Genomic DNA, 20,269 nt, shown 5'->3' with positions numbered 1-20,269 from the left:
ATAAAATTCACACTGAATGAAATCTTTTTAACAGGCTGTTGACCTGAACAGCTAATCATGTTCAAAAAATAATGCATGAAATGGCCGAGTGCAGTGGCTCACACCTGTAATCACAGCACTTTGGGAAGCCGAGGCAGGTGGATCACCTGAGGTTGGGAGTTTGAGATCAGCCTGATCAATGTGTAGAAACCCTGTCTCTACTAAAAATACAAAAAATTAGCTGGGCGTGGTGGCACATCCCTGTAATCCCAGCTACTCGGGAGGCTGAGGCAGGAGAATTGCTTGAACCTGGGAGGCAGAGGTTGTGGTGAGCCAAGATTGCGCCACTGCACTCCAGCCTGGGCTACAAGAGTGAGACTCCGTCTAAAATAATAATAATAATAATGATGCATGAAATGTGGGCTTAAAGTTGCTCATTGCTGGAAAGCAGGCCCTCTATTGCTCCACTGTCTGCCTGTAATAAAACTGGAGAAATGTAAAACTCCTTAATGCCTGGAAATTTCTTTGATTTTTTTTTAAATCGAATTAGGAAAAAATATATATTAGATTCTCATTTGGTTCTCTACAATTTAACACTAGAGAGCTTAGGTAAAAACCACAGCTAAATGTCAGTGTTGAATTAGGATAAAAATAGAAAAGCTGATTTTCCTTACATCAGGGTTTATTCTTAAAACTGGATATTAATTCAGAAGACTCAGGAGACAAAAGAGGGGAAAGTAAAAACTTCTCTGAGGTAATTGTTTTAACGACCCTTCAGCCAGGTGTGGTGGCTCATGCCTGTAATCCTAGCACTTTAGGAGGCTGATGTGGGCGGATCACCTGAGGTCAGGAATTCAAGAGCAGCCTGGTCAACATGGTGAAACCTTATCCCTACTAAAAATACAAAAATTAGCCGGGTATGGTGGTGGGTGCCTGGAATCCCAGCTACTTAGGAGACTGAGGCAGGAGAATCACTTGAACCCAGGAGGTGGAGGTTGCAGTGAGCCAAGATTGCGCCATTGCATTCCAGCCCAGGCAACGAGAGCAAAACTCACGCTTAAAAAAACAAACAACAACAACAACAAAACCCTTCCAGAGAGGCGTGTGTGTGTGTGTGTGTGTGTCTCCATCCATGTATCTATCCATCCACCTACCTACCTATCATCTTGTTGCCCAATCATTATTTACTCTTGATCTTTGTCTGCCTATAATGTTTACACTGATACCATGCAAACATGCTGATGGCTGGTAGCCAGAATTATAGTTGTTCCTGAACTCTACCTGTCATTTTCACAACTATTTCTGTCCCCTTAATCTAGGCAGCTGAGTGTTTGCTGGCAGAAGCATCAGCAATGACTAGAACGTCTCTGGAAAACAGTGTCTGCCTAGAGAGCAATTCCTAACATGTGATCAAAGCCTGGTTCTGCGAGCTTATTTTTTTATGGTCTTCTTCATACATCCTGGGGAGCCAAGGCAAAGACACATCAACCCAAAATAATAGTTGTCTTATAAATGTCCAAAGTTTCTGCCCTGTTACTTTCTCTGAATTCATCCATAAAAACAAGTAAGAGATAGCATCTGAATCTAAAATTAAGCTGTAGCAATTCTGGCAATTAAACATATAATATAAAATGAATGAACTTGGCAGTTTTAGGTTCAAACAAAATTACTATGCCAAATCAATGTCCTCTCCACAAAGGAAAAAAATATAGTTTAAAAAGTAAGTTGCTGCTGAGCCAGAATGTGAAACAAAGCCCAATTGTAAGCGAGCAGGTTCTAAAATAGTGAAGGTGTGGTCTGGGGTCCATGCTGACACCTGGATTTTAATGCATAAATTTTCATGTGAGCCTGTGCAGTCAGGTGATCTCCCAGAGAAAGATGGCTCCCTTATCTGTGAGATTCACAATACAATTCTGTACTGTTTGGGTTATCCTAATCTTGGCCCAAACTGAGAGTTTTTATTTTTTGTTTTTTGAGACAGCCTCACTCCATCAGGCTGGAGTGCAATATACTGGCTGGGCACAGTGGCTCATGCCTGTAATCCCATCACTTTGGGATCCCAAGGCAGGAGGATCACTTGAAAATGAGATCAGCTTGGGCAACATAATGAGACCTCGTCTCTAAAAGAAATGAACAAAATTAGCCAGGCATGGTGGCTTGTGCCTATAGTCCCAGCTACTTGGGAGGCTGAGGTGGGAGGTCGAGGCTGCAGTGAGCTAATATTGCACCACTGCACTCCAGCATGGGTGAAAGAGTGAGACCCTGTCTCAAAACAAAACAAGACAAAACAAAGTAGATTTCCTCCCCTTGCCCAAGCCGTACTTATGGATACATGCCAGGCTGGTCTGAGACAGCCACAAGTGCAGAGGACAAAACAAATCATTAGAAGACTCCCTGGAGCAGACATGAAGCACTTGGGGTCAGGCATGACCTCCTGCCATCTAGGACTAGAGCTCGCTGGCAGCAGCTTTGCAGATCAGGGCTCTTCTGCAGAGGCTCAGGCTGCCATAGCAATGTGGCATCTCCAAAAAAAAAATCGTTTTTGCCTGGGTAAAATAAGATAAAAGGAGTCTTGGTTACAAATTGAAGTTATTCTTCCAGCCAAATCCCTAGACATCTGAGGGTTGCCACTAATAGTTTCATCTTTGATTAGGAAGGCAGCAGTAACAACCACTAACCATCATCATCCCTCAACATAACCATAGGACCAGGACATTGCTCCTTGCTAGCATGGACCCTGGGGTGCTGCAGGCAGCAGGGGTAGGGAAGGAGGGCTTTTTTGAAAAATGGGCTAAGTTTTAGCAAGGCCACAGCAAGAATAGTTAACAAGGTAAAGACTTATTTAAATGTGCAGGTCTAGAAAGGGTATGTGAACTGTTTATGACACATTTTCACTTGGTGAAAAAAAAAGAGTGAGTTTTGTGAGCTTTTCCTTCTGGCATCTTAAAAATAAAATAACCTATTTGCCCTCAACTGAGAAGGAACAGAGCAGAGCTCAGGCAGAAACCTGTTACTCGGCTGGGTGTGGCGGCCCATGCCTGTCATCCCAGCACTTTGGGAGGCCGAGCAGATTACCTCAGGTCAGGAGATCTAGACCAGCCTGGCCAACATGGCAAAACCCCATCTCTACTAAAAATATAAAAATTAGCAGGGCATGGTAGCAGGTGCCTGTAAGCCAGCTACTCAGGAGGCTGAGGCAGGAGAATCGCTTGAACCCAGGAGGTGGAGGTTGCAGTGAGCCGAGATTGTGCCACTGCACTCCAGCCTGGGCGACAGAGCGAGACTCTGTCTCAAGAAAAAGAAAAAGAAAAGAAGCCTGTTACCCAAGAATGTATGTGAGCCTCTAAGCCTGGGAGGAGCCCCGGCACACCATCACTCTCCCGGCCCCCAGGGAAGAGGGAGCTTCACTGAATTTAGTTCTCAAGTATAATGTTCTTCAAAGGAAGCAAAGGCTATTTTTAAAAAACATAAAATTTAATTTAAGAGTGGCATCCCATTTGCAAGCACTGAACTCATTGTGTCAGGGAACATTGTGGCTGGGGCTGAAGGCAGATAGCTTCTGAGGGCCTCCTGTGAGCACAGTGTTGAGTTTTCAGAGTTGCCAAGACCTGCCTGCAATAACCAAGTTTCCATTCAATCTTCAGGAAAGAAATGGTGTAGAAGACAATTCTCGGGACACAAAGTCAAGACTCAGCAAAAATGATTTAAATTTTGAAGCACTGATTAATCTGGTAAGCTAATTATTACATAATGTAAATTTACCATTGGTTTTGCTCCTGACGATGAAATTTCAGCCTTTATTCTGGTTAGTTCTTCATTTTCCTTGAAAATTTCTCTTTGGGGGATTAAAAAAACCCTCAAATATAATTAGGGAGAATTCAGCCGGCAGACTTTTCTTTTAAATAAGCCCCAGATTGAAAAGTTGAGCCACAAGGACAGCAGTATAACATATTGGAGCAAAGCCAATCTGTGTGTTACTCCCTGACTTTCCTGGATGATACTAGGATGCCTTTTAAAGAAATGGCACATGGACAAAGGCTCACAGTTTCTAATTAATCTAGCAACTTACAGTCTGACTTGAGAAGTTGAGTCTAATGAATCCAATGTCTAAGGCTCCATCTTTCTGTGTAAAGTGTGGAGGAAGCTGCTGCCTCAGCAGAGGCTCGTCCCATCCTGTGTCATCCACGGCTGCATGTGGTTTTATTTTCTTCAACACACAAACACATTTATCATCACCTTTCATTCTCAGAATCCTATAAAGGAGATATTCTAGCCACATTACAAAGAACTAGAGTTAAGAAAAGTTACATGGGGGAAGAAAAAGTTAAATGTTTTCCCTAAGGCCAGACAATTGGGCAAGACAAATCTTAAGTCCTACAGCCCTGAGCTCAGACTTGGGGCTCTACCCCGGCCCCAGACATCCTGGCTGTGTCCATCTGCTGCAGACAGTGCAGGCTGTGAACCCGAGGACATGCGTGTTCACTCACCCCAAACCCATCCCTAGGAACACCAAGGAAGAGCGTGTTTCCATCGAGCAGTGAATATGAGAGTTTCTCATCTGCCGGTAATAATACCTGACAGTGGCTTTAAGATAACAACAAAAGGCTTGACAATGAAAACCTTAGTTCAAAATGATTATAAATGTTGGATAACTCCAATATTTAAAAATATATACATACAGAAATACACATACAATATTTAAAAATATATGAACTGTAAGCCAACTGCTAAGTGGTTACTTCATTAGATATGTCTAAATAGGTATTCTATTCAGACCATGTGTTTGGAAAATAAACAAGAGTTTGGTAGCTCATGGTTGTAATCCCAGCACTTTGGGTGGCCAAGGCGGGTTCATCGAGCCTGGGCAACATGGCAAAACTCTGTCTCTACAAAAAAGAAAAATACAAAAATTAGCCTGTTGTGGTGGCTATTCTGGTGGCTGAGGCAGGAGGATTGCTTAAGCCCAGGAGGTCGAGACTGCAGTGAACAATGACTGCACCACTGCACTTCAGCCTGGGTGACAGAGGGATACCCTGTCTCCAAAAAAAAAAAGAAAAAAAAAAGAGAGTGCATTTATAACATTTCAAATACAGTGAGTTCTCATTTGCCTCTTATTTTTACATTATAATTCCAGTGAATGAAATTATGGTTAATTCATCTCGGTGAAGCTCACATAGCATTACACATTTTTTTCATTTTAAACAAGACACTTATTTAAACAACAGGGTGTTTTACTTGAAGGAAAAACTATCTGGGAATCACTTTTATCCACTAATTGATCCTCACTTAAAGACAGATTGCCCTACATATAAGAGGTATGTATGAAAATGCTATAAAATTGCCGTTTGTGTTACCATGATAAATGAGAAACATTAGCATTCTCCAATCGAACAAAGTATGCAAGGATTTATATATATGTATACGTTATTGCTGTTGTTAAAACAGTGAGAGCAAAATAACAGATTGGAATGTAAAAGATAACAGCTGAATCAGCATGGCATGGAGGGAGAAAGGAGGCTTTTTTTTTTTTGAGAGGGAGTCTCACTCTGTCGCCCCAGGCTGGAGTGCAGTGGCATGATCTCAGCTCACTGCAACCTCCACCTCCCAGGTTCAAGTGATTCCCCTGCCTCAGCCTCCTGAGTAGCTGGGATTACAGGTGTGTGCTACCATGCCCAGCTAAGTTTTGTATTTTTATTAGAGATGGGATTGCATCATGTTGGTCGGGCGTCTCGAACTCCTGACCTCAAGTTATCTGCCCACCTTGGCCTCCCAAAGTGCTGAGATCACAGGCGTGAGCCACTGTGCCTGGACAAGGAGGTCTTTTCACAGAAGCCTTTTTCCCCTTCTCAGCTCCATTTGACATTGATCAACACATACCATTGGCCACTAATTTTTAAAAAAATGCTTGTGCACATTCATCAGTTACCTTATGTACAATAAAGGAATAGGGAAGGAAATGAAAGAATAGAGAGAACTATACTGTCATAGATAGGATGTAGTGGAATCAAATAGCAGTTCTCTAGTTGAGAATGCACTCTTGGTCTGTAAGAAGAGCTTCTTGCCTAAAGTAGCAGGTTCTCTTTTTAGTGGATCCCTCCCGTCTGCTGCTGAAACACATCAATTGTATCTTCAGCCTCCAGTTCCAACTATGCAGGTGTGTCTGTTTCATTGATTGGCCATCTGACAAATTGGAATCTGATCCGCCCTGTTGATAAGCCCTGTTATTCCCAATAGGCTTTCATTAGTTTACTAAGTGATGTATGTATGTTAATCTTAAATTGCACCAAGGAGCCATCCTGCCCACCACCTTAAAATTAATGTGGGCAGTTCTGACTCCTTCCTTGAGCTTTTTGTTCGCCATGGTGAGTGCTGGAGTCACCTCAGGTCCACACTGAATGAGCACACAAGTAGCACCAGGAGTGACAGCAGCAGTATTGTCATATTTTACTGGGAGCAGTGTGGGGTATACTTAGGGCTGGAGGGAAAATATTAATTATTCTAGGCTCAAATTGAAGGACATTATGTTTTTGAAATTTAGGTATTATAAATTTTCTGGTATAAAGATGCTCATTTTATAGCCTTTGAATTATACAGATAAAAGTAAAAAATTGCCCAGTATCAGCAATAAAAATTTATCTCTCTATATGAACATAGCACACACAACATCAGAGTATGGAATTTCTTTAGGCCAGTGTATGGTTTTTGCCTCTGCATTAAAAAATAAAACAAGAGTTGGAAACATAGGAAAGTGGTACATCTGGCAACCCGGCTAGACAGGAGAGACGGGCTTATAGCTCAAAGCCTATCCTTAATACTGAAGTTAGATCCTAATACTAAAAGAGGAGCATATGCTTCAGTTTTTTCATATGTCAGTTGGGGAAGCAAATTAGCTAATAATGAGAAGGCGTCTTCACTGGTTCTTGCTGTTGCAACAGAATACTTGAGACTGGGTAATTTACAAAGAACAGAAATTCTCTATGGAGTCTGGGAAGTCCAAGATCAAGGTGCTGGCATCTGTCAGGGGCCTTCTCTTGGAGTCCTCACATGGTGGAAGGCAAGAGAGGACCAACTCCCTCTGCCAAGCCCCTTTATAAGGGTACCTGATCCCATTCATGAAGGAGTCCTCATGACCCAGTTACCTTTTCATGGCTCCACTTCTTAATACTATCACATTGGCAACACCTGAATTTTGGAAGGGAGACATTCAAACTGCAGCAGAGGGCTAGCTCATTTCAGTTCTTCTGTCTGCAGGATAATCAATAAAACACTACTGGGAAGAAGAAATAGGAAAATAAACAAGGGTAGACAAGCCAAAGGCTTCCTCACTAGACTGTAACCTCCATGAAGACAGGACTCTGTCTTGTTCCCATCATTACATGGCCAGCACCAGCATAAGACACCTATTATGGATTTGGATGGACAGATGGATAAAAATAAAGTTTCAAACTGCCTTCCTTTATATCCAAGATTAAAAATCTCCTCTCCACTTGGGCATCAGGCTGGCCTGATGTGAGGGGTTCTTTGGCCATCCTGGGGATAAGTGATGGACAGTGGGGTCCTCCACAGCCCCCTGTGAAGTCCCCTTCAACCTGCATAGCACAAACCAGCAAAAGGGGATCTCCAAGTAGCTGCCTGACTGCTCAGCACTTCCACTTCTCTATCACTGACTTTCAGGCTTCTTGAGGCTGTAAGCCTGAGAAGAATCACTGTGCTGCTTCTATGAGTTCTTAATGCTTCTCTACAGGAGAGAATGCTCCAGAAGGACTCAGCAGAAAAGCGAACCAGAGTTGTCAGGGAACTCTTACAGAGTGAGAGAAAATACGTGCAGATGCTGGAAATTGTGAGAGATGTTTATGTCACACCACTGAAAGCAGCACTGTCATCAAACAGAGCAATTCTGAGTGCTGCCAATATCCAGATCCTCTTCTCTGATATTCTGCAGATTTTAAATCTCAACAGGTAAACCCTGAATATGTATTTTTAAAAATATTCACTGTGCGCTGAGAAGAGCCCATGCTTTGTTGTTTCAAAAGTGGTCTGGAGGTGCAGTGATTTTTCTGCCCCTCTTGGGGACCCTGATTACAGTGGAGAGATCCTCATTACATTATCTACTGGGCTGCCAGCAGTATTGATTCCCAAGGACAGCCCTTCCCCCCGTTCATAGCCATGGTGCAGGGAGTGGAGTTCAGGACCTAGGCATTTTATAACCCAGTGGTCCCCAAACTTTTTGGCACCAGGAACCAGTTTCGTGGAAGATAATATTTACACAGACCAGGGGTGGGGGGAATGATTTCAGGATGATTCAAGCACATTACATTTATTGTGTACTTTATTTCTATTATTATTACATTATAATATATAATGAAATAATTATACAACTCATAATGTAAACCAGTGGGAGCCCTGAGCTTGTTTTCCTGCAACTAGATGGTCTCATCTTGGGGTGGTGGGAGACAGTGACAGATCATCAGGCATTAGATTCTCATAAGGACCACATAACCTAGATCCCTCGAATCTGCAGTTCACAATAGTGTTTACACTCCTGTGAGAATCTAATGCCACTGCTGATCTGACAGGAGGTGGAGCTCAGGCAGTAATGCAAGTAATAGGGAGCAGTTGTAAATATCAATGAAGCTTTGCTCTCTCAACCGCCACTCACCTCCTGCTATGCAGCCTGGTCCCTAACAGGCCACAGACCAGTACTGGTCCATGGCCCGGGGGTTGGGAACCCTTTCTGTAACCAACAGACTCTCCATGCAAAAGACAGCAGGAAGGAGGAAAGCCATATGTTCGCTCTTAATCAGCAATGTTCAGTTAAGCAATGAGAAAAAAACAGAAAGCTTTAATGGGATTAAGCCAACAGGACACTTAGCTTAGAAAGCCCAAGTCTGGGAGTCAGTTTAATAACAACATATTTTCAAGTGCATAACATGAGAGAGATAAGTGATCATTTCTGCCTGTGGTAAAGGAAGGCAACCTGAATATGTGCTTCTGTGATGGTAATTCTCTAGGTAACTTGGAACAAGTTCCTTCTTCTCAAAGGGCCCCAGCTCCTACCAAGTGAAGAGGTTAAACTAGGCCTCCTCCAGTGTTCACGGCCTGTGATGGATGAATGAGGGATTTTCTTAGAGCCATGGGGAAATGGGCCAAGCAGGGGTTATGGCATTCAGCTGTTGAAGACAGTGGAGCCCTCTCCTCTAAATACTGTAAGAGCTTTCACCCACCTGCCTATCTGGAGACAAGAGAATGGGACGTTAGGCAGCAGCTGTATTGTGGCCAGTGTGTGGTTCTGACTCAAGGAATTGAGGTAAAGAGGCAGGATTCTAGCCAGCCAACCTACTCCTTCCTGTCCCAGTTCCCCTTTCCTGTCAAATCTGCACTTTTCTGTGATAAGAAGAAATGACTTGACCAAAACCCTAGTGTAAAGGACTAGGCTGAAAATGCTTGCACTAATGACAATGGATATTTGGGTTTATAAGTTGTCACAAATTAATATTTCATACTTATGCTCTTCTCACACCACAGGCAGTTTCTAGATAACCTGAGAGACAGACTGCAGGAATGGGGCCCAGCTCACTGTATGGGAGAAATAGTCACAAAGTTTGGAAACCAATTGAACACATATACCAATTTCTTCAACAATTACCCTGTCATTCTGAAAACTATTGAAAAGGTAAATGAGTTTCAATCCCATCATTCTATGAGATCTGAGCTAGAAATGAAGTTATGCATGGGACCCAAAAGACTAGCGTTAATAAGAAAGGCTTCTCTGCTCTTAGCTCCCAGCTCTCTTTCCATATACTGTGACCTCTGAGGACAGGAGCCCTGACTTAGGGGCTAGCACAATATTTGCCACACAGTATTGCCAGTAATTGGTTCTTGAACTGAACTAATCCTCATACAATTTCCCGGGCTTTCACCTGAGCAGATACCTTCAGTTTACAGGAAATGCTCAACAATTGAGCTTGGAATCCACTCTGCTACACAATACTGTGTGTCCTTGACAAGTTCACTCTCTCATGTAGAAAATAAATTAATTATCCACATTTTTCTTGGAAGAACAATCAATTTATGAAGTGTCACTATGAAGTAAGAAGCATCTTGGTCTTACATTTCCTAGAGAGTAAATTATTAAGAGTTTTCTTTGTTGCGATTTCTGCCGTTACTTATTTATTTTTGAGATGGAGTTTTACTCTTGTTGCCCAGGTTGGGGTGCAATGGTGCAATCGGCTCACCGCAACCTCCGCCTCCTGGGTTCAAGTGATTCTCGTGCCTCAGCCTCCCAAGTAGTGGGGATTACAGGCATATGCTACCATGCCCAGCTAATTTTTGTATTATTAGTAGAGACGGGGTTTCTCCATGTTAGTGAGGCTAGTCTTGAACTCCTGATCTCAGGTGATTTGCCCGCCTCAGCCTCCCAAAGTGTTGAGATTATAGGTGTGAGTCACCGTACCCAGCTAATTTCTGCCATTATTTAATCTGAGCAGGAATATGCAATTCCCTTCTGTACCACTTGCTGCTCTTGTTGGGATATCTTCTGATGGGAATAAAATCCCTCTTTCTTCCCTCCTCAGTTGGTATTCAAAGCCTACAAAAGGCTACCTTGTCACATGGCAGCACACTTCTGCCAGAGTCCACTGTGACCTTGTCTTCACTGAGGCCCTGCAGGAAAGGCCTGCGGGCTGGGAGGCCTCTGGAGGGCTCCTGCCCTTGGACAGCTTCCTTTGTAGTACTCCTTCCACCCCACCCAGGGAGTCTAGTCACTGCTGGACTACTTGATGATTCAAAAGTTACATAAATAAGGTAATTTCTTAGAACTGACTTTGAAGACAAGAATTGGAGCAAAGCATCACATGGTATCAGGGACAAACTGGTGCCTGAATTTTTAAAGCTACAGATAATGATGCCTATTTCACTAGCACAGTGTGTGCAAACAACTTAGCTTAAATCTTAGCTATTTGGTTGTGGGTTTTTTTTGAGACAGGGTCTCCCTCTGTTACCTAGGCTGAAGTGCAGTGGTATGATCACAGCTCACTGCAGCCTCGACTTCCCTAGACTCAGGTGATCCTCCCACCTCAGCCTCCCAAGTAGATAGGATTACAGGTGTGTGCCACCACACCAGGCAAATTTTTTTGTAATTTTTATAGAGATGGGGTTACACCATGTTGCCCAGGCTGGTCTTAAACTCAAGCAATCCACCTAACTCTGCCTCCTAAAGTGCTAGGATTACAGAGGTAAACCACCATGCCAGCCAATGTTAGATATTAATATGACTGAAATCCATGAATATTTACTTGGTCTAATCCATGAATACTTACTTGGTCTTAGCCAAACGTCTGAGAATGAAATCAGTGAATATTTGATTTCTAGAAGTTAGGATTGATTGTCGACATCTTTTAGGCATGGAAAAAAAAGGTAACTTCAGAGGTGTTCTAATAGTGATAAATGAATACCTTTTAAAACAGATATTAAGCGTATCTGAGTCACAGCACCAAAGAAAATAAAAATAAAAGTAAAATAAAATAGTTATTAAGGCTGGGCTTGGTGGTGGCTCACGCCTGTCATCCCAGCACTTTGGGATGCTGAAGCAGGCAGATCACCTGAGGTCAGGAGTTCAAAACCAGCCTGGCCAACACGGCAAAACCCTGTCTCTACTAAAAATACAAAATTAGCCAGGCATGGTGGTGGGCACCTGTAATCCCAGCTGCTTGGGAGGCTGAGGCAGGATAATCACTTGAATCTGGGAGGCAGAGGTTGCAGTGAGCCAAGATCGCGCACTGCACTCCAGCCTGGATGACAGAGCGAGACTCTGTCTCAAAAACAAACAAACCAAAACAGATATTAAGACAGTGGAACACCTTATAATAAACATTACTATGGAAAACATAATTAACAGAAATATTAAAAGTGAATACCATTAATAGTTAAGCTCTTACTATACTGAAATAACATTTACTGTGTGACAGGCACTTTATGGGTAGGATTTTTTTTTCCCCACACCACAAGCATTAGAAATGGTATACGGGCCAGGCGTGGTGGCTCACGCCTGTAATCCCAGCACTTTGGGAAGCCGAGGCGGGTGGATCACGAGGTCAAGAGATCAAGACCATCTTGGTCAACATGGTGAAACCCCGTCTCTACTAAAAATACAAAAAAATTAGCTGGACATGGTGGTGCGTGCCTGTAATCCCAGCTACTCAGGAGGCTGAGGCAGGAGAATTGCCTGAACCCAGGAGGCGGAGGTTGCGGTGAGCCGAGATCGCGCCATTGCACTCCAGCCTGGGTAACGAGCAAAACTCTGTCTCAAAAAAAAAAAAAAAAAAAAAAAGAAATGGTATCCATGTTACAGATGAGAAAGCTGAGGCTCAGAAAAGTTAAGTAATTTGACAAGGTTATATACTCAATGTATTCTAATTCAAATCCAGGGCCACCTGTTTGTAAAGTACGTTCTTATTTGTCTATGCTGATTAAGTTCAATGGATAGGGTTGGGTCTATGTATAATTAACACACATTCTTATTAGGAAGACACCAATGGCACTACTAATAGTTTAACTGGTTAGACATAGATGTTGCCCTTTTGCTTCAGGCATTCCATAGATCACACTTGCTCAGTGGAACAGTGGACTTTACAACTATCTCATAAAGTTTTGATAATATAACCCTCATCTTTTAGTGCAGAGAAATGATACCAGCCTTCCGAACTTTCCTGAAGAGGCATGATAAGACTATTGCTACCAAAATGCTGAGGTATGTTCTGAGGGAAAGCAGAGCAGGTCCCCCCCACGCCCCCAGAGGGGGGATTCTTGGGCCTTCAGAGACCAGAGTTCTCTTCTCTATGCCTTGTACAGTCTGCCAGAGCTGCTGCTGTACCCATCACGAAGATTTGAAGAATACCTTAATCTTCTCTATGCTGTCAGGCTTCATACTCCTGCTGAGCATGTTGACCGTGGGGACTTGACCACTGCAATTGACCAAATCAAAAAATATAAAGCTTATATAGATCAGGTTGGTTGCTGATAAGAATCTGTGTCCTTAAAAATGTTACAGTGCTTTTGTGGTACTCCCATCAGAGATCCTAGATACCTTATCTTGTGGTGTTCTTTGCTTTGAAGTCTTTCATCCTTTTAATGCTAAATCAATAGTTGGGTTCAGTGATTTCCAACACTAAGGGCATCTATTCTAAGCCAAGCAACATGAGACAATGTTTTCAGATCTTTGTACAATTTTTTTTTTTTTTTTTTTTTCTGAGATGGAGTCTCACTCTGTCACCAGGCTGGAGTACAGTGGTGCGATCTTGGCTCACTGCAACCTCTGCATCCTGCATTCAAGCAATTCTCCTGCTTCTGCCTCCCAAGTAGCTGGGACTACATGCACACACCACCATGCTCAGCTAATTTTTTTGTATTTTTAGTAGAGACATGGTTTCATCATGTTGGCTAGGATGGTCTTGATCTCCTAACCTTGTGATCCACCCGCCTCAGCCTCCTAAAGTGTTGTGATTACAGGCATGAGCCACTGTGCCCAGCCTACAATAAAATTTTTATGTAAGTTTGAAGAATGAAATACTTGGACTGATTTTTTTTTTACATAACTAAAAGGCAAAAAAATAGAATCCTTTGTTTCTCAAAGTACTTTCAATGCATTAATTAGCTTTCCTGCCTTAGTGAGTACAATGGTCATAATTATTCTCTAAGGAAGTAATTAAGTACTTTGGAGTACAGTACTATCATTCTGAAAATATCATTTTATTGTGCATACTGTAAACAGGCATCTGGGCTGAATGTAAAAAACTACTAACACATTTTTTCCGTGAAGATACTTTTTTGCATACAGTTTTGTCACTTGCCATTGTTTCAAAACGCTGGGTACAAAAAAATTGGATTTTTTTTTTTTTGAGATAGATAGGGTCTGGCTCTGTTACCAAGGTTTGAGTATAGTGGTACGATCTTGGCTCACTGCAACCTCTGCCTCCCTGGTACAAGCAATCCTCCCATCTCAGCCCCCGTGTAGCTGGGATCACAGGCACATGCCCCCATGCTTGGGTTTTTTGTTTTTTTCCGTAGAGACAGGTTTTCACCATGTTGCCCAGGATGGTCTTGAAATCTTGAGCTCAAGCTATCCATCCACCTCGGCCTCCCAAAGTGCTGGGATTACAGGTGTGAGTCACCACACCTGGCCCAGAAATTTGAAACTTTCTATTATGACATGTGAAAATACCAAGTCCTATATCAAGTGTCACAAAATATTTTAATCTATTTCTTTTATGAATAAAAATGTCACAATTTTAAGTTTGCCTAAAAGTACTTTCCTTCCCTAGATGAAACAAAACATCAATATGAAGGATCATCTGTCAGCTATACAGAGAACCATCTGGGGATGCCCTGTATGTATTCTTAGGAACTTGCTATATCTCATGTTCATGAATACAACTTCCAGTCATTGGCAAAAGAAGACCTACAGATCCCAAGGCAGCTACCATTTGTGGAATGCCTGCTATGTGCCAGGCACTACCATGCTCTTCCATTTCATACTCTTATCTGCAAGGTTGCTTTATAAAAAGAGGCACAGTGAGCTTGCCCGGATCCCATAACTTTTCAGCATTGTTTGCTCCTTTACTACTGTAATCACGATGCCCTTTGAGGAAAGGGGCCATGTGTTCTACTTGTTTTCTATCTCCCTGTATATAGTACCTGGTGCAGGATTCTGCACACTGATGGTATCTGAAGAAGCTGTAGAAGGCCTGTGTTAGCTACCTGTTAACCTATAGAATATCATCTGGCCCCACCCTCCCTTATCACTTACAGTTTCTGACTTCCTTATAACCATGCCACACAGATCTACTCATGATTCTCTAATGTTAACCTCTCCTCACACATCTGGGCTTTGCACATACTCTTTCTTCTCTGAAATTGCCTTTACTATTCCACTGGCTAAACTCCTATTCATTCTATAAAAATCTAGTTCAATCATCATCTCCTTTACAAAGTTTCCCCCAGCATTTCCATCTGTGAGCAGCTTCTTCCTAGGGATTTTGCATCCTGAATAACCCTGTTACATTTTACTGCAATCCTTTATTCACGAAACTAGGAGCTCCATCATGTGTGAGCTATGATTTACATGCCTTCTTGTGTCTGGCACATAGGAGGAGCTCAGGGTGTGAGTTATGCTGAATTAAAGTATCAATCGATTAGAAATGTTATTTTTATTTGGTCAAATTGGGGAAGCAAGATGAAGTTGTTTTGTCATAATTTTGGCATGCACATTTTATAGGGAAAGATAATTGAGGTTGATTGGATTGCAAAGATCCAAATTCTTGGAATTCTCAGAGTCTATAAAACTCTCTATCTGAATCACTGTTCACACCAAGAGATCATCCCCATGACTAGATCAATATAAAGGCTTGACTTCTTATTCCATACCAATTCGTTCACTTCTTTTCCTTTTCTTTTATCTTTTTGAGATGGAGTCTCAACTTTGTTGCCCAGGCTGGAGTGCAGTGGCATGATCTCGGCTCACTGCAACTTCCGCCTCCAGGGTTCAAGCAATTCTCCTGCCTCAGTCTCCCAAATAGCTGGGACTACAGGTGCACACCACCACACCCAGCTGATTTTTTTGTATTTTTAATAAAGACAGGGTTTCACTATGTTGGCCAGACTGGTCTCCAACTCCTGAGCTCAGGTGATCCACCTGCTTCAGCCTCCCAAAGTGCTGGGATTAAAGGCATGAGCTACTAAGCCTGATCACTTCTTTTTCTTAATAACTCCCTTCTTTTTTTTTTTTTTTTTGAGACAGGGTCTTGTTCTGCTGCCTCAGGCTGGAGTGCACTGACGTGATCTCAGCTCACTGCAACCTCCACCTCCTGGGTTCAAGCAATTCTCCTGCCTCAGCCTCCCGAGTAGCTGGGACTACAGGCGCGTGCCACCATGCCTGGCTAATTTTTGTATGTTTAGTAGAGACGGTGTTTCACCATGTTGGCCAGGATGGTCTTGATCTCTTGACCTCGTCATCCGCCCATCTCAGCCTCCCAAAGTGCTGGGATTACAGGCGTGAGCCACTGCGCCTGGCCAATAACTCCCTTCTTATCCCCCAACCCCTAACTTTGTTTTTGATATTAGGAAAGCACTTACCATCCCCCACCAACAAAGGAAAGGACTTACAACTAAAACTATAAATTCAGTAGTTTTAAAACTTTGAAAAAAATTTTTTCCCTTAAATATAGTTTTCTTTGTCAGTATTCTAAGAAAGCCTGTTTCATAAACAGTGAAAACATTAACGTCTTCATACTTGAACTGTGTTTTAGTTAACATTTGCATATTATGGGATATAAAATGATTCGTAGTAGTGAGATTTTTTTATTTAAAAGAAATTTATATGTGCTTCTAATTTTGTTTTTGATTTTATAGACTCTATCAGAAGTAAACAGATATCTGATTAGGGTCCAAGATGTAGCCCAACTTCATTGCTGTGATGAAGAAATAAGTTTCTCTTTAAGGTAAACAGCAGTTAACTATCCTAAGGCTGTGAACACCTTACAAGCAATGACTGTCTTACTCATCCTGCAGCACCGCATTCAGTACAATGTCTGACACAGTAGGTTTGAGATAAATCTATGCATTGGACTGAAAAGTTACAAACAACTCCCTCGGGGATACTGTAGGGTATTTTATCACCATGTTCACATTCTAGCCAGCTGCTGGGTAGAATGGGAGAAATAAATTGTTCCTGCCAGAACCACAAACTCCACATAAGCAGGCATTCCGAAGGTTGGTCACTTTTTTTATTTTTTTATTTTTTTTTTGAGATGGAGTCTTACTCACTGCTGCCCAGGCTGGAGTGCTGTGGTGCAATCTGGGCTCACTGCAACCTCCACCTCCAAGCAATTCTCCTGCCTCAGCCTCCCAAGTAGTGGGATTACAGGCACTCACCACCACAACCAGCTAATTTTTGTATTTTTAGTAGAGACAGGGTTTCACCGTGTTGGCCAGGTTGGTCTCAAACGCCTGATCTCAAGTGGACCACCCACCTCAGCCTCCCAAAGTGCTGTGATTACAGGCATAAGCCACCACACCTGGCCACTTTTCTACTTTGGTAAGCTCCAAGTGTTGTGGGATTTTAACACCAATGATCTGCTCAACTGTAAGAAAAAGAGAACCAATTTATTATCCTCAGACTTGAGTTACTGAGGTCAGTTTTTAAAATGACCTTAGGCTAGTTTGTACAATGCTCAGAGTAGCATAAGAAAAAAAGATGGAAGGATGCTGATTTTTATAAATTAGTATCCCCTTTACTGCTTTAGAACAAGGATGGGCAAACTTTTCTATAGAGGTTCACGTAGTAAATATTTCAGATTTTGCTGGCCAAATGATGCCTGTGGTAACTACCCAACTTTGCTATTTTAAAACAAAAGCAGCTATATCAATGACACAACACGTAACAAGTAATACACTATTCATAAACAGTACAAGATCTAAATGAACAAACATGACTATGTTCCAATTAAACCTCATTTACAGAAACAGGGGTGGGCCACAGTGTGTGAATAATCTCTGCTTTAGAAAACTGTTCATCAAACTATGAATAAAATAATAATAGAAATAAAATAAATAACAAAACAATTAACAGAATAAAATCCTATTCTCAAACATTCTTCCTGTCTTTACATAAGTTTGATTTTCAGTATTAATGACAGAGTGACTCAACAAACAGCAATCAAAGGGAGAGGAATTAACTAATTTGTTCAACTCCAATAAATGTAATAAAAATTGATTTATTTCAATGAATATTTGAATAAATGTTCCTCAAAGGCAAGGATAGCAGAGTAGGTGGAAGAAATCAGTCCCCTCACCTCCATCTTCACCTAGACAAGATCTTAAATGAAAATCAAATCACACAATGTGTCACTTTTCTCATTGTCATGACATTTTTGTTTTCTTTGATCTTGTTTTTTTGGTTAGTAGCAATAGAATAGAGCTACGATGATGGAAACAAACTAGCTACCAAACTCAATTCTAAACATGCTGGTTTGGTAGAAGACATTCTATGATAATTCCAGTTTTTGATTATTATTCTACATTTGTGTATTCCTTCTCAAACACCCTTCCTTTCTTTATGTCAGTTTGATTTTCTATATCATTTTCCTTCTCTCTGCAGAACTTCTTTTAACCTTTCTTAATGTTCTAACTAAGGTCTATTGGCAATAAATTTCCTCAATTTTTTTGTGTGTAAAAAATTTATTCTTCATGTTTGAAGGAAATTTGGTTGGATACAGAATTCTAGGTTGCTGGGTTTTTTTTCTTTTAACACGTTGCTTATTTCATTCCACACTTTTCTTAACTTACATGGTTTCTGAAGAGAAGTCCAGTGTAATTTTTATTCTTGTTCCTCTATAGGTAATGTAAACCAACCATAAAATTCTAAGTCTCCCCAGCCGACTGAATGGACTCCTCTGGGCCAAGAGAATTCCAAAGTAAACCTGAAAAACTAGTTCAGGCCATCATAGGAAGTGGGGATTGGACATGCCTCATTATATTCTCCTCCCTTAAGAATTCAGGAGCTCCCCTCCCCCATCCTTCCCCTGCTTCCCCGCCTAGGAAAAAAAAAAAAAAAGAATTCAGGCACAACTGACCAATATTAACATTAAAACAAAGATCTTAATGAACAAAGACAAAATGAACTCCCTGTAGAAATAAGATACCAAATTCCAACCCAACTCTAGTATAGTATCACATGACAGATAACAGACCCTGAAATAAATCAGAGTATTTTACCTCAAAATATATTTCTCTGACATATTTTGAAATGGCTCTGAAAAGTCATCTCTTTTGGAGAAAATCTCCATTCTGTAGAGAATCTCCTCTTTCCAGGTCTTTTTCTGATCCAGGAGAGATTCAACTAAAAGTAAGGTATCTACTAAGGTCTGATAAGAGACATTTACCATCTATTCTTCCTGAAGCCTGCTACCTGGAGCCTTCATCTACATAAGAACGTTAGTCTCCACGATCCCTTATCTAAAGCCAGACACTCCTTTCAACACTGATTCCAGACCTTTAGATAATAACTCTTTCAACCCATTACTAATCAAAAAAGCTTTTGAATCTGCCCATGACCTGAAAGCCCTTACTTCAAGTTGTCCCATCTTTCTGGAACGAATGAATGTATACCTTACATGTATTAATTGATGTCTGCCTGTTACTTCTGTCTCCCTAAAATGTATAAAATCAAGCTGTAACCCAACCACCTTGGGCACATTTTCTCAGGACTTCTTGAGACTGTGACTCAGGCCCTGGTCACTCGTATTTGGCTCAGAATAAACCTGTTTATTTTACAGAGTTTGACTTTTTGTTGTAAGTTGGGGTTTTGTTTTTTTATTCTCTGAAATGACAAATATTTTCTCTTTGTCTTTTATTTTCTACATCTGAATGTATTAGGCCTAGGTATAGTTTTTTTCTTTTTGGGGGTGGGGGGAAGTATTTATCCTGCTTAATGTTCTTTGACCTTCCTGGACCTATGGTTTCCTGTCAATTATTATTATTTATTTATTTATTTATTTATTTTGAGACGGAGTTTCGCTCGTTACCCAGGCTGGAGTGCAATGGCGCGATCTCGGCTCACCGCAACCTCCGCCTCCTGGGTTCAGGCAATTCTCCTGCCTCAGCCTTCTGAGTAGCTGGGACTACAGGCACGCGCCACCATGCCCAGCTAATTTTTTGTACATTAGTAGAGACGGGGTTTCACCATGTTGACCAGGATGGTCTCGATCTCCTGACCTCGTGATCCACCCGCCTCGGCCTCCCAAAGTGCTGGGATTACAGGCTTGAGCCACCACGCCCGGCCTCCTGTCAATTATTTTGTAAAATCTCCAGTCATTATTACTCCAAATATTTCTTCTCTTTCTTCTTCATCTGGTATTCCCATTATGCATATGATTTGCCTTTTGTAACTGTCCCTATTACCTGGATATTCTGTTCCTTTCTCTGGTGGTCCCTACCCGTTACCCCTACTTTGTCCCTGGTCTTTTTTCTCTCTGATTTTCAGCTTGGGAAGTTTCTACTGACATATCTTCAAGCTCACTGATTCTTTCCTCAGCTGTGTCCAGTGCATTAATGAGCCTACCAAAGGCATTCATTTCTGTTATATTTATTTCTGGTATTACCTTTTCTTTCTTAAGAGTTTTGGTCTCTATTCTTACATTACCTATCTGTTCTTGTATGTTGTCCACTTTTTCCATTAAAGCCCTTAAGTTTCTGGTCTGAATAATTCCAAAACCTCTACTATATCTGAGTCTGGTTT

General features: G+C 41.6%; 1 protein-coding gene and 1 pseudogene across 1 annotated transcript in view; one reads left to right on the top strand and one right to left on the bottom strand.

Annotated features, from left to right (window-relative positions):
* Window positions 1–20,269, top strand: part of ECT2L (epithelial cell transforming 2 like) — a 94,948-nt gene that overhangs the window by 66,203 nt on the left and 8,476 nt on the right. The window contains exons 12-18 of the mRNA XM_064360628.1: window positions 3,624–3,710; window positions 7,724–7,938; window positions 9,505–9,652; window positions 12,654–12,727; window positions 12,829–12,985; window positions 14,298–14,363; window positions 16,384–16,472. Of these exons, the coding sequence (XP_064216698.1) occupies window positions 3,624–3,710; window positions 7,724–7,938; window positions 9,505–9,652; window positions 12,654–12,727; window positions 12,829–12,985; window positions 14,298–14,363; window positions 16,384–16,472 (836 nt within the window). The remainder of the gene's footprint in view (window positions 1–3,623; window positions 3,711–7,723; window positions 7,939–9,504; window positions 9,653–12,653; window positions 12,728–12,828; window positions 12,986–14,297; window positions 14,364–16,383; window positions 16,473–20,269) is intronic.
* LOC105732447 (small ubiquitin-related modifier 2-like) lies at window positions 6,063–6,340 on the bottom strand (annotated as a pseudogene).

The sequence above is a fragment of the Aotus nancymaae genome, unplaced genomic scaffold (assembly GCF_030222135.1).
Source record: "Aotus nancymaae isolate 86718 unplaced genomic scaffold, 86718_ANA_hifiasm-v0.15.2.pri h1tg000040l, whole genome shotgun sequence".
In the NCBI taxonomy this organism is placed as follows: domain Eukaryota; kingdom Metazoa; phylum Chordata; class Mammalia; order Primates; family Aotidae; genus Aotus; species Aotus nancymaae.
Note: the sequence above shows the minus strand (reverse complement) of the source record. Positions and strands in the feature narration are given on the sequence as shown.